The sequence below is a fragment of the Lepidochelys olivacea genome, assembly GCF_965140295.1.
Source record: "Lepidochelys olivacea isolate rLepOli2 genome assembly, chromosome: 2".
Lineage (NCBI taxonomy): Eukaryota > Metazoa > Chordata > Testudines > Cheloniidae > Lepidochelys > Lepidochelys olivacea.
The window spans coordinates 61870216-61883239 of NC_140412.1; the positions used below are offsets into that span (position 1 = coordinate 61870216).

The 13024-nt window shown below is 38.8% G+C and overlaps 1 protein-coding gene across 4 annotated transcripts in view; it reads right to left on the minus strand.

Annotated features, from left to right (window-relative positions):
- Window positions 1–13024, minus strand: part of CSPP1 (centrosome and spindle pole associated protein 1) — a 178537-nt gene that overhangs the window by 74154 nt on the left and 91359 nt on the right. For 3 of the 4 annotated variants that reach the window (XM_084619082.1, XM_084619080.1, XM_084619081.1), the window contains exons 14-17: window positions 12626–12704; window positions 12195–12315; window positions 9437–9584; window positions 4298–4450 (exon numbers count right to left, since the gene is read on the minus strand). In XM_084619082.1, the coding sequence (XP_084475208.1) occupies window positions 4298–4450; window positions 9437–9584; window positions 12195–12315; window positions 12626–12704 (501 nt within the window). The remainder of the gene's footprint in view (window positions 1–4297; window positions 4451–9436; window positions 9585–12194; window positions 12316–12625; window positions 12705–13024) is intronic. The other variant, XM_084619083.1, reaches the window with a different exon arrangement.

Consider the following 13024-nt stretch of genomic DNA (forward strand, 5'->3'; position numbering starts at 1 on the left):
AAACAGTAATACACCACCAGGACAAGAGTGGTGTTCACTCAAGAGTTCTGAAAGAACTCAAATATGAAACTGCAGCACCATTAACTGTGGTATGTAGCCTATCATTTAAATCAGCTTCTGTACCAGATGACTGGAGGATAGCTAATGTGATACCAATTTTTAAACAAGGCTCCAGAGGTGATCCCAGCAATTAACAGCCAGTAAGCCTAACTTCAGTACCCGGCAAAATTAGTTGAAATTATAGTAAAGAACAGAATTATTGGACACATATATGAACATGACTTGTTGGGGAAGAGTCAACATGTTTTTTGTAAAGGGAAATCATGCCTCACCAACCTACTAGAATTCTTTGAGGGGGTCAACAAGCATGTGGACAAGAGTGATCCAGTGGATATAGCGTACTTAGATATTCAGAAAGCCTTTGACAAGGTCCCTCACCTTAGGCTCTTAAGCAAAGTAAGCTGTCATGGGATAAGAGAGAATGCCCTCTCATGGATCAGTAACTGATTAAAAGATAGGAAACAAAGGGTGGGAATAAATGGTCAGTTTTCAGAAGGGAAAGAGGTAAATAGTGGGGTCCCCCAGGGGTCTGTACTGGGAGCAATACTGTTCAACATATTCATAAATGATCTGGAAAACAATGAGGTGGAAAAATTTGCAAAATGATACAAAACTACTCAAGATAGTTAAGTCCAAAGCAGACTGCAAAGAGTTACAAAGGTATCTCAAAACTGAGTGACTGAGCAACAAATTGGCAAATGAAATTCAATGTTGATAAATGCAAAGTAATGCACGTTGGAAAACATACATATATATATATATATATATATATAAACACACATATAAAATGATGGGGTCTAAATTAACTGCTCCACTCAAGAAAGAGATCTTGGAATCATTGTGAATAGTTCTCTGAAAACAGCCACTCAATATGCAGCAGCAGTCAAAAAAGCTAACACAATGTTGGAAATCCTTCAGAAAGGTATAGGTAAGATAGAAAATATCATATTGCCTTTATATAAATCCATGGTATGCCCACATCTTGAATACTGCATGCAGATCTAGTCACCCCATCTCAAAAAAAGATATATTAGAATTGGGAAAGGTACAGAGAAGGGCAACAAAAATGATCAGGGCGTCTGGAACAGCTTCCATATGAGGAGAGACTAATAAATCTGGGAAAGAGATGACTAAAGGGAGATATGATAGAGGTCTATAATATCCATGACATGTGTGGCGTAAGTGTTATTTACTTCTTTTCACAACACAAGAACTAGGGATCACCAAATGAAATTAACAGGCAGCAGGTTTAAAACAAACAAAAGGAAATATTTCTTCACACCGTGCACAGTCAACCTGTGGAACTCATTGCAAGAGGATGTTGTGAAGGCCAAGACTATAACAAGGTTGAAAAAAGAACTACATAAGTTCATGGAGGACAGGTCCATCAATGCCTATTAGCCAGGATGCCTATTAGCTGTTTGCTAGAAGCTGGGAATGAGCGACAGGAGATGGATCACTTGATGATTACCTGTTCTGTTCATTCCCTCTGAAGCACTTGGCATTAGCCACTGTTAGAAGACAGGATACTGGGCTAGATGAACCACTGGTCTGACCCAGTATAGCCATTCTTTTGTAGGATATGATGCCTTGGCCCTTCATCAGATACTGCATTCTCTACTCAGATCCAGCCTGCTCAGTTGAATGGTGAACTGAAGGTATGTGGAAGAGTCATGGCTCTATCTGTTCCCCACCCACTCACTCAGAGGGGTTGAGGGAAATATTAGGCTGACACTTTAATTGTATGCTCTCTCTGCACACACCCCATCCTACATCCAGATCCAGGATCTGGGTAGCTCCTGTGCAGTCAAGTCCCATGTATTTCCTTTTGACTGCATACATAGGCTGCTGTTACAATCTAACCTTAAACTTGTATACAATCTATGCCTGTCTAATTTCTAACATCAAAAACATTATAATGTTAAATTCATATTTAGTTTTCCTCTTGTGGAATCATAAATACAGTGATGATGAAGAAACAGTGATGAACACCATATAAGAACCTATATGCAATAGAATACTTTTCACAATTTAACTGAATATATCTGTTTCTCTAGGACATTCAATGGGAAATTCACCTGAGCCTGAGAAGAAGCCAGAATTTACCAGTGTACATTGCCAAAGAGCCACAGTAATACATCAGCAGCCCCCCATCAGCTCCTCCCTCCCCCCAGCTCCCAGCACCTCCCGCCCACCAGCTGCCCCACCGATCAGCACCTCCTCCTCCCTCCCCGCACCTCCTGAAGCTGTTTCGTGGCATGCAGGAGGCTCTGGGGCGGGAGGGGGAGGAGTGAGGGCACTGCAGGCTCAGGAGGGGGCGGGAAGGGGTGGAGTGAGGGCAGGGCCTGTGGCAGAGCCAGGGATTGAGCAGTGAGCACCCCCCCCAGCACACTGGAAAGTTGGCGCCTATAGCTCCAGCCCCGAAGCCGCATATTAACTTCTGAAGAGCCGCACGTGGCTCCGGAGCCACAGGCTGGCCACCCCTGATTTAAGTCCCACAAAAACGGTACATTAGCACTATTCAGGCTCTCCGCCAGGGCCGGCTCCAGGCACCAGCTTTCCAAGCAGGTGCTTGGGGCAGCATTTAGAATGGGACGGCAGTCCGTGCTCTGTGGTGGCAATTCGGCGGCAACTGCTTGGGGTGGCAAAATTGGTAGAGTTGCCCCTGCGCTCTGCACAGGGGTGAATTTCACTCTAGGGCTCTATTGCCTTGCTTGACTTTAAGTACCACCAGGAAGTGTTGTCACAATTAAGAGTCTGCCATTATTATTTACCATTTTACATAATCATAAAAAACATTGCCAAATTTTCATCCCAAAGTAAACAAACTAAATATTCAGTTTTTCAAATCTCATACACAGCAAACAAAATTAGCTGGGTTAAAATGTTTTTAAGTTACTGGTTCCAGGAAAAAAAGAGTTTTCTCCAGAATTTGCACAATAGGAGATTTTTTAAAAATACCCAATCTAATTTTTTTCCTCAAATAAATACCCTAACCACATGCTTTTAAAAATTAACAGGATAGTAATTTAACTGACAGCGAAATTACTGGCCTGTAACTTTGTGTTTTCATCATCTCCTTTTCCCAATTCTGTGACATTATTCCTTAATCGGAACAGTTATGATTTATTCTACCAGAAAGTGTAAGGCAAAAAAATGGAAATCATCCCCATAATATAAGACTCTGCTTCATGGCTTTTCTATTGGTCTAGTGATTTCCCAAACAACTCTCAAAGAACCCAAACAAATATTAATACAAGAGAGAACACAAGAGAGCAGCAAATGGTGGGGTGAGGTAGGATAAACGACATGACTATGACCATTACTTTTAAATAACTTCCCTTTGTCATAATGTCTCTCTTTACCCCATAACCTACGAAAATAGCTTTTTCCTTGCCTTGAACATCAAAACTTCAGCCCCCATCTCTTTGATTAAAAAACAACTACAGAGAAATCCCACCTAACAAGAAGCAACTGAATACAAAGAGCCAACATTGTGGTCTCAAACATCTAATTTGCTCAGTGTCTTTAAGGGTATGTCTACACAGCAACTAGACACCCCTGGCTGGTCCAGGCCAGCTGACTCAGGCTCACGGGGTTCCGGCTGCAGGGCTGTTTCACTGCTGTGTAGAATTCCGGGCTCGGGCTGGTGCCAGAGCTCTGGACCCCTAACCTCACAGAGTCTTAGAGCCTCTGGGACAGGTTTTGTCTTAGAGCCCCCCTAGGCAGTGTTTGGGCGCTCTAAGCCTGCCTGCGCCCCTGAAGACTGTGCTTGGCTGCTCTACTCCGGCCTGAGCCCAGAGAACTTGTTGCTTGGGCCTCTGAACTGTTTGTTTGCTGCTCGACCCTGAGCATAGGTCCGAGCCACCACCCCTTCACTGCCCTGATTGTGGGCTAGGACCCTGACTGCCTATTGCTCTACCCGAACTGCTGACCAGAGCTACAAGCCAAGAGTGACTCAGCTGATTCCTCAACCGTGAGCAATGCCCTGTGACATAGTGAGGCGGAGTGGCTCCCACTGACCCAGAGGGGGAGGGGCCACTGCTAACCCACTTCAGCTTCCAACAACAATAAGGCAAGAGGACTGTTGGGAAAGAGGTGGGAGTGTGCCTCACATGGTAGGCATGATTGACAGTTTTATGAGTGACAGAAAAAGAGAGATGTACAAGAGCTTGAGAATTTTTGACCACGAAAACCTAATAATGTTTATAACTGATAACATAATATTCTTAAAAACCTGCTATTTTATTTGTAGATGCTTCTGTGTTCTCAGGTCTTGGGGAGGCCAAACTTTGGTCAACCGATACAATAGCCCTTTTATCTTGATAGTGTCTTGCCTCTGGGTTATGATACGCATCTTCATTTTGCTTGTGCATCATGTTCAAGTCAGCTAAAGGAGAGGGGAAACAGCTATTTATAATATTTTATTCCCACAAGTGGCATGTGTATTCTCAAAAACAAGAAATTTCACCGGGTCTACTTTCAGGGCACACCAACTATGGGAACAAAAGAGTAAATAAAAAAACAATGATGTGAGCTAGAAATGAGAAAAGTGGTCACCTGGAACTTACTGAACAAGGAAATAAAATTACCAACAACTTTTCACTCAGAAAGCTTTTGTCAGCAATGACCCTTCACAGCAAAAAGCAGAAAATACCACAAAAAGCAAGGGTAAAAAGCTTGAAGCATGACACAGTTGACACAATGTGTCGTGACTGTGTTTGTTTCCAAAATCCTCTGTTAAAAAGGTTGTAAAATACTTTGATTTAATATTGAGTATCTATGCTGCTTATTTCATTTCTCCTAATCATGCTAAATGTTGCACATCATTACATGTGAATTGGTTCTTCTCACATTCTTTAATAATCCAGCTACTGCTTTGTGATATGTAAACATACATTCACAATATGTGGTATGCTCAAAGTTATACCAGGACTGAAATGTTCATCTAATGATTATTTTTACATATTTTTCAACATAATTTGCAGATGCTATATTTATTACTACAAAGACACTGGATAATTTTTCATAAGTGATGATTATGGGGTGCCCAATAGGACACACTTTAAAGAGTCCTTATTTTCAGAAAGTACTATGCCCCTACCCTCTGAAAACTGGCCCCTGTAAGGTATCACACAAAAACTGAGGCACCCAAAACCATTCATCACTTTTACAAATCTTCACTACTGTTAATATTTTTGGCTCAAATCTTGCCAATATGAAGAATTACTAGCAAAAGATTCTACTAATCTTAGTATAGTAGCTCAATAACAGAGCTACTTATTCAAATATCAGTTTGAGTCCTCTTGCTGCAAATCAGAGCAGAAAATCTCAAAGTGAGAGATTATTGTGCTATAGTTCAAAGAGCGAAGTTCTAGTAGAACTAGTTAATAACATTTGCCAGTTTTATCTAACAGTGCAATATTTAATTCAGGTTTTCCTTTGCCAGCTAACAGATTATTTCCATACCTAACCAGATTAAGATCAATTTTTTAGCAAATCTGTAAGGAATACACTAGAAATTAATTTGAGATATTAAAAAGATAATATAATCTGCAGGTATAGAAGGATCCCGCAAAGCAGCCTACCAACCTATGAATTCGTGATTCTATCCAATAATGTTTTTAAAAATTAATAGGTTTTCAAAATATTTACAAGGCAAAAAGGAGAAATTGCCAAGATAAATGGAAACCTATCACGTGCTATGAGAATGCCACAAATGAGCAATTGTTATACTATCATATACCTGGAAAAGAGTAATAGCTAAACTAAAACCAATTTTAAGGGCAGCTGCATATGTTGTTACTGACCATTTTTAATCTGTTTGGATATTTAAGGCTGGATATTCCCAGAACTTTAAATGATATTCCTCTCTTAGAAGCAGCTACTTAGAAATTACTATAAACACAGTACACAAACCCAGTGAAGAGACATTTCACTGGGATGAAAAAGGAACACTATGCACAATAGAAAATAATTCATATATATGGGAGTAATAACTCATACTTCCATATAACATGGTATGTCATGTCATTTCACACAGAGCTGTGGATATGGCCAAAAATTTTGAAACTGGGAACCTAAAACTTAGGTTACTAAATCTATATTTTAGGCACACAGTGTTGAAAATGTTGGCTAGCTTTAATGTCCAAACAAACTGCTTTGGTCCTGAATTCAGCAGTATCCTATATTGATGTCATCAAGTACTCTAACTCAGTGGTTTTCAACCTATGGTCTGTGGACCCTTGGTGGTCTGCAGACTACGTCTAAGATTTCCAAAGCGGTCCACACCTCTGTTCAAAATTTGTTAGAGGTCTGCAAATGAAAACAGGTGCTCTAACTCAATGTTATGGACCTGAATTTAGCATATATAGATATTGATGTCAACAAGTACTTTAACTCAATGTTACATTGAAGTTTTGATGTAATAATGAAATGCACATAGACTTCAGAAATTCTCCCATCTTTTTTTGTTGGGCATTCATTTCAAATGCAAGAAGAATTAGAGTCAAACAGAATATGATTCAACCTAAACGAAACAGCTAGGTCAATATCCTTTTGCACAGAGAAACAAGAACTGCAAGTTGAAATTTCGAGTACTCTAAAAATACTAATTCAGATTAAGCATGATAACATGCTCTGAGCCATAACTATAAATTTTTCCTTTACCATGTTGTGCTTTACATCAGGCATTTCTCAATACTATATATTGAACAGTCCCAAACTCTGGAAATAACAGCAGGAATTGACTTGTATATGAGTGTGAATAGGAGGTTTTACTTATATTAGAAGAACCCACTTTCCCTTCCTGAGGGTAATCATTAGACAGTCACCTATTCTGAAGACTCATGAGGGGCATTCAGTGCATCAAGAAGAAAAAACTACAAAACTCCTATCTTTGAGTCTTTACACATTACCAGAACACCTAGACATGATGCTAATAGTGCTACTGAGGTTCTTATCCCCTTGGTTAAATGACCAAGCGGTGAAGAAGCATGAAAATACATTGTTGAAATTAGGCTTCTTTGAGAAAAAGTGCTTGTTACAGTAAAATGTACCCACAGAAGGCCCACATAAAGCCTTATGGATCACTTAAGTCTGTAGAGACAAATGCACCCCTCTTCTCCATGGCTGCAGAACCAGCTAGGTAAGAGATTTCTGCACAATAATACACTGAGGGTAGGAAGGAATGGCGTGTAGGTAGGCCAATAAGAGGGGTGGAAACAAGGCTGGTATTCTTCTATGCGGATCTTCCGATCTCTCCTCACAGAGAGGATCATATAAGAACCCACAAACACTACTTCATCCATTGAGATAAAGTAACCTCCACGAAGGGGCTCCACAACTGCTCTGCAGTCTTGTGGGAGGAAGACAGGATATTTGGTGCAAATAGTATAGGAGACCTTCTGTATTGGAACGAATTTGACCTTACTGCATTTATTTTGAGGTGGACAGATCTGACTGGGCCTACTGAAAGACAAACAAACTGTTGTTGTTTTTCCTAATGGTTTTTTGTTTTGTTCTTTTTTTTTTTTAAAATACAGAAACTACTGTTCAAGAGCTCATGGTAAACAATGTAACTTGTGTCTTTCCCAACCACTCTCAGCTAGCCTGATCTGGGGGACTGAGCTCATGACAGGGAGCCAGGAACTTGAAATTTAATCCCAGTTGTGCCACTGACTTGTTTTGTGGCCTTAGATAAATTATTTCCCTGTGTTGCAGTTTCCCTGTTTGTCTATCTCCATCTCTTTCTTACAAAGGTACTGTGATGATTAAGTAATTGATGAGTACTGAGTACTCATCAATTACTTAATCATCACAGTACCTTTGCAAAACTTTGCAAAACACAAAGAATAAATAAATACTTTGCAAAACACAAAGAATAAATAAATGCTGAGTATTATTAGTATCTGACTGTCTTTATATGACAATTTACAAGGCTGTCATAGTGGGCAAGCTCAAATAATATTCCACTTCCCTTTATGGACTCATTCAGATTTGTTCTTAGTCTATTTGTCCCAAGTAGAGAGTCCATGATTAGAAGTTATATTGTTGTAATGTACTGCTCCTGTGGAAACATTTAAAATGAAAGTACATCACACCAATCACACATAAATACAGGGCCTAGCGTATTGGAAATCTTTTCATCTACCAATCCTTTCCACTTTGTTTTCTGTTGTCTTTTCTTGCCCCGTAGCCTATACTTATAGGTATTTGCTAGGTAAGCCATGGGTATAAGTTAAGGCAGTAATATAATGAACTTACAAGGCCTGTAAGACAATAGTTTAACTAAATAAGGCATAAGGCCCAAAAGCCTTAGATTAAGCAGCTAACAAGGAGTAACCCTAGATCATAAAATCACAAGACAGAACGCTGTAATGACTAAACTGCCAACAGGTAATCAGAAGATGCTAGCTTATACCAGCTTGGGCTATTTGAAGTTAGGAACACCAGCAGATGTCTGACCACAAGTTTATAAATAAATGCTAATAAATGCTAATAAAATAATATAATGTCAATAAATGCTAATAATATAAATGCTAATAAACTTGAGGTAAACAGATTACTAATCTGTGGGAGAAGGGCACCCCAACGTTAGTAGGGTGAGGAAATACAAATAAGAAAAAGGGGAGAAACCCCTATGGAATATGCATTAGGTATAGTGGTGTCAGCATAACACATTATAAGAAGTCGTATCCCAGCCTGTGTGCCTCGTGAGATGTAACTCTTGGGAGATGCCAGGATGACGACCACTGGTTGTGGTGAGGATAACTAACACTTTTAGTCCTTTTGCAAGGGATAGTGACAGCATATAAATGCTCAGACGCACATTCTGTAGTATCTCTACCTACCTTGCTGGGTTGGAGCGTTTGTAACTTTGCTAATTCTGTTAATAAAACTATCGCAAATTCAAAAACTGTGTGTGTTGCAACAGTGCACATCAGGGTTCCCAACGAAACTTTAATTTTAATAATAGTGGGCCTGATGTTGGGACAAGAACTTAGCAAACCTCAGTGTTAACTTGGAATTCTTAAGTAATCAGCACAATTAATACACAAGCAATACCCGCCTTGTCGGCTGTCATTTCTTGTTAATCCCAAACAGATGGATAACTTTAGTTCTGCTCTTCTTACACGGGAAAATATTTCTATTGAAGCCAATGAAACCATTCCCTTAAATAAAGTGAACAGGATTTGATTCCTAGGATCACATGCTTCTACAGGCACTGGCCAAGTGTTCTTCCTTGCCTGTAAAGTGCCATATACACCAATGATGTGATACAAAGAATAACAATGTTTGTCGGAATAAAGTTAATAACTTAAAGAGAAGAAAACAATAGAGGTCTTAAAGAGAAGACCCACATTTTCAAACGTACTTATCAGATTGCCTTTTGTGTCTCTGAGAGGAGCACCACCACCACCTTTTCCCCAAGGATTGTAATTTCTCATTTCAGTTTCTAACTTGGCTTCATATCGTTCCTTTTCCTCCTTTTCTCGTCTGCGTCGTTCTTCTCTTTCTCTTATCTAAAGATAGGATAACACTCAGTCACACAAACTTCTAATAAAAATAAATATATTTGGAAGTAAAGAACTCATAGAGCAAGCTGAATGCTCTTGTTTTCCTTTGTATTCTTAGGTATCCACATCAAATTAGTCATAAAACTTCATTGCCAACTTCTCCAAACCACGTACTGGGTACAGTTTTACCAAACACTTTTGCCATAAGGTACACTCAGACACATAGATGACAAATAGATCACAGGGACACACCCACTACAAAACCTCCAACTTTAGGACAGCCATTACTCCTGTCTCATACCAATCACAGATTAAAGGCTCACTATTTTGTGATCCTAAAGGAATAGAAATGAAAACTATGCCATTGAAAATAAGAGATCCCCAATATTCCACTAGGACCCAAGCACTTGCTTCTAACCTCTGGAAAGACATAGTTTATCAGACCTTATAATAGATTCTTTTGGAAACCTAAAAATTATTTTAGATGTTTGGAAAAGTTTTCTGGGTCCCTCAGAACTTTGTCATCAGTCCAACCATACAATCTGGTTTTACTAGTGGATAGAAATAAAAATCCCAGTAAAAAGTTACACAACTCTACCATTTGTAAAATAGTGCAGGCACGGGGTAATATGTTTGCTGATGCCTCACTTCTATATCACCTTTGCTTCAGTTCTCTTTCCCTCCACAGATGGCAAGATAGAACTTATTAAAATAACCTCCACAAAATTTGTGTAATGTAGATTTTTGAAAGATCAAAAAGACATCTACTTAAAAACCACAGTTCTGTCCAAACGTTTTTACCTACTATGTTTACACATTATTTCTAATACTGCTGTAGTTGAAAGATTCAAGAAAAAATATTTTCTCTACTTTTAGTCTTCATTTGACAGTATCAGTCTCACTGTTTCTCCTTTAATCAGATAAGGGGGTCAGTTTCATCTCTTTGCATGGGTCGTTCATACAGCAATGAGGGAGAAAACATTTTTAAATAATATGATCATGTAACTGTGAAACAATAAATATTGCCAAAGAACCCAAGGACAAGTGCAGTATCTGAAACTGCTTCAGATCCTTAAAAAACTGATTAGATTCCAGATTGACAGCATCCATTTAATAAGGAAAATCTATTAAGAACACATTTAACAAAGCCAAAATTTCAGCTCCCTTCTGAAAGCAGTTTAATAAAAGGACAAGCACAAGCTAGGCATGAGGAGAAGAGCCTTCATAGTCTCAGCTTCCTGACAATACCACAAGTAGACTTTTCTCTAGTTCTCTGAACCTCTTTTTTGTCTCTGTTACACTACACAACCCCTCTTTATTTCCCTTCTTTACCCTTCTCTGCCTTCCACACTCTCGCTCTCTCCTTCATCCTTTCACAACCCTACTTCCTTCTCTGCTCCTTTCTTTTCTCCTTTGACCTTTATTTTGCTTATATATTCACACTCATTCCATGTCTCCCCTACTTCCTTCTTTCATGTGCCTCCCCTGCCAATCAAGAAAATACTAATACTACTCTAGTTCTTTAAATCCATAGCTATTGATGATAATTTTTTTAACCACCAAGATATGTGTAACAAACCCAAGTTACCACAGACTCTCACTGCTGTAACTGTTATACTCTTTTCCCTCCCCTTGACAGTTATATTCTTACTTAGATTGCAAGCTCTTCAAGATAGTGACAGTATCTTTTTCATTTGTCTTTATCGTGTCGGGTTCTCGCAGTAACTGAATAAGAATAATAATACTGTGTACCTTTTGGCCACAATCTGTCACTTCAGAGATGGCTGCATTTCAGTGCTGCAGTTGGTATACAATCTGTGAAAGGCTTTGGGATTTGGGGGCAGGGAGGGGAAATGAAAGAACCTAAACAATTGTTGTGTCTGTTTGCTTCTATGCCTTTTTCACATCAAAAAGGGAGATTTTTTCCTTCCGCCCCCATTTCTTCTTTAATTTCTTCGTTATTTAAGAGTGAAAAACTGTTGTATTTTTTTCAATTAGAAGAACTTATATTACAATCCCTCCCCACAAGTTTTTGACTGTTAGAAGTATGTCATGAACTAGAGATGGTGGAAGAAGCAAACTTCTTTGGTGAAGTCTGACTGACCTCTAATACCCATTAGACTTAGTGGAGAAAGAAAATAAGAACGTATCTTTTTGCTGTAGTGGTGGTATGAAGACATATGTGACTACACTGCTGTTACACGTGGCTTTTTAATAGTACACCAATAGTATAACCACCACATTTCTGGGCACATTTATATTTAGTCTCCTCTTTGCCCACTGTACCTGAAAGTTTGCAATGAAGTATGAAAGCATGGTTATGGTCAGGAAAATCATCATATGGAAGTGGAAAAAGCCACCTGTTCCAGCTTGTATTCAGAGTCATATCTGTTCAATTTTACTAGCATAGTTTTACCAAGCCCACAGAACACACATATCTAAGGGAGAGTGGGCTAGATTCTATTTCACAAAATACATTATCAACTGAACTATAAGCTAAGCTACAATTGCAAAACGTTAATTATCAGCGACAATGGATGAACAAGAATTAACACAGTTTTACTTTTAGATCTCAATTTGCATAGCTAGTAGGTAAGAAAACAAACTTTTTAATACCTGCTGTTGCAATTCTTCTTGATAAGAAAAAGCTGACTCTTTGAAGGGCTTTGGTTTTTCTTCAGGAAATATTCCTAGACCTCTGGGTCTACCACCTGTGTTTCTCTGTCCAATGTTACTTCTGAATTAAAAAACAAACAGATACAAAGAAAATTAATACAGTTTAATGCAAAAAAGAAAAAAGTAATTCCTGCTTGAAACACAAAAGTGAAACCTGAGATTTTTTTTCTTTTTTCACAGCCTATCAATCTCTGTTATTTTCACTATCCATTTATGAATTCGTATACTAAATTACAGTTCAGAAACTCATGACCAGAAGTTTGAAGAATTTATTTTAATACTCTTGCTTCAAAGATGTATCCCTGTTAGCAAATACACCAGAAGTTAAAACAATACTAAAGGAACACAGCTGTGTAAGAAAAAATACTTACACAGCCTGATCTGCTGGTACTTTCCCTGGAAGATCCTCAATATTAGGTGCAGGATGCATTCCCATCATTCCTGCGCCATCTAAACAGTAAAAGACAGTCATTTCAATCTAGCACGGATATGGACACATATTTCCGTTATCTAGATGAAAATATAATTTACTGCCCAAAAACTAAATGCACAATTAAGGTTGAGCACCCTTTCCAGAAAGTCAAATGAATCTAATACTTAAACCTTTGAAAACCATGAAATCATAGAATCATAGAATAACAGAGTTAGAAGGGACCTCTGGAGGCCATCTAGTCCAACCCCCTGCCCAGAGCAGGACCAATCCCCAACTAAATCATCCCAGCCACGGCTTTGTCAAGCCTGACTTAAAAACTTCTAAGGAAAGGGATTCC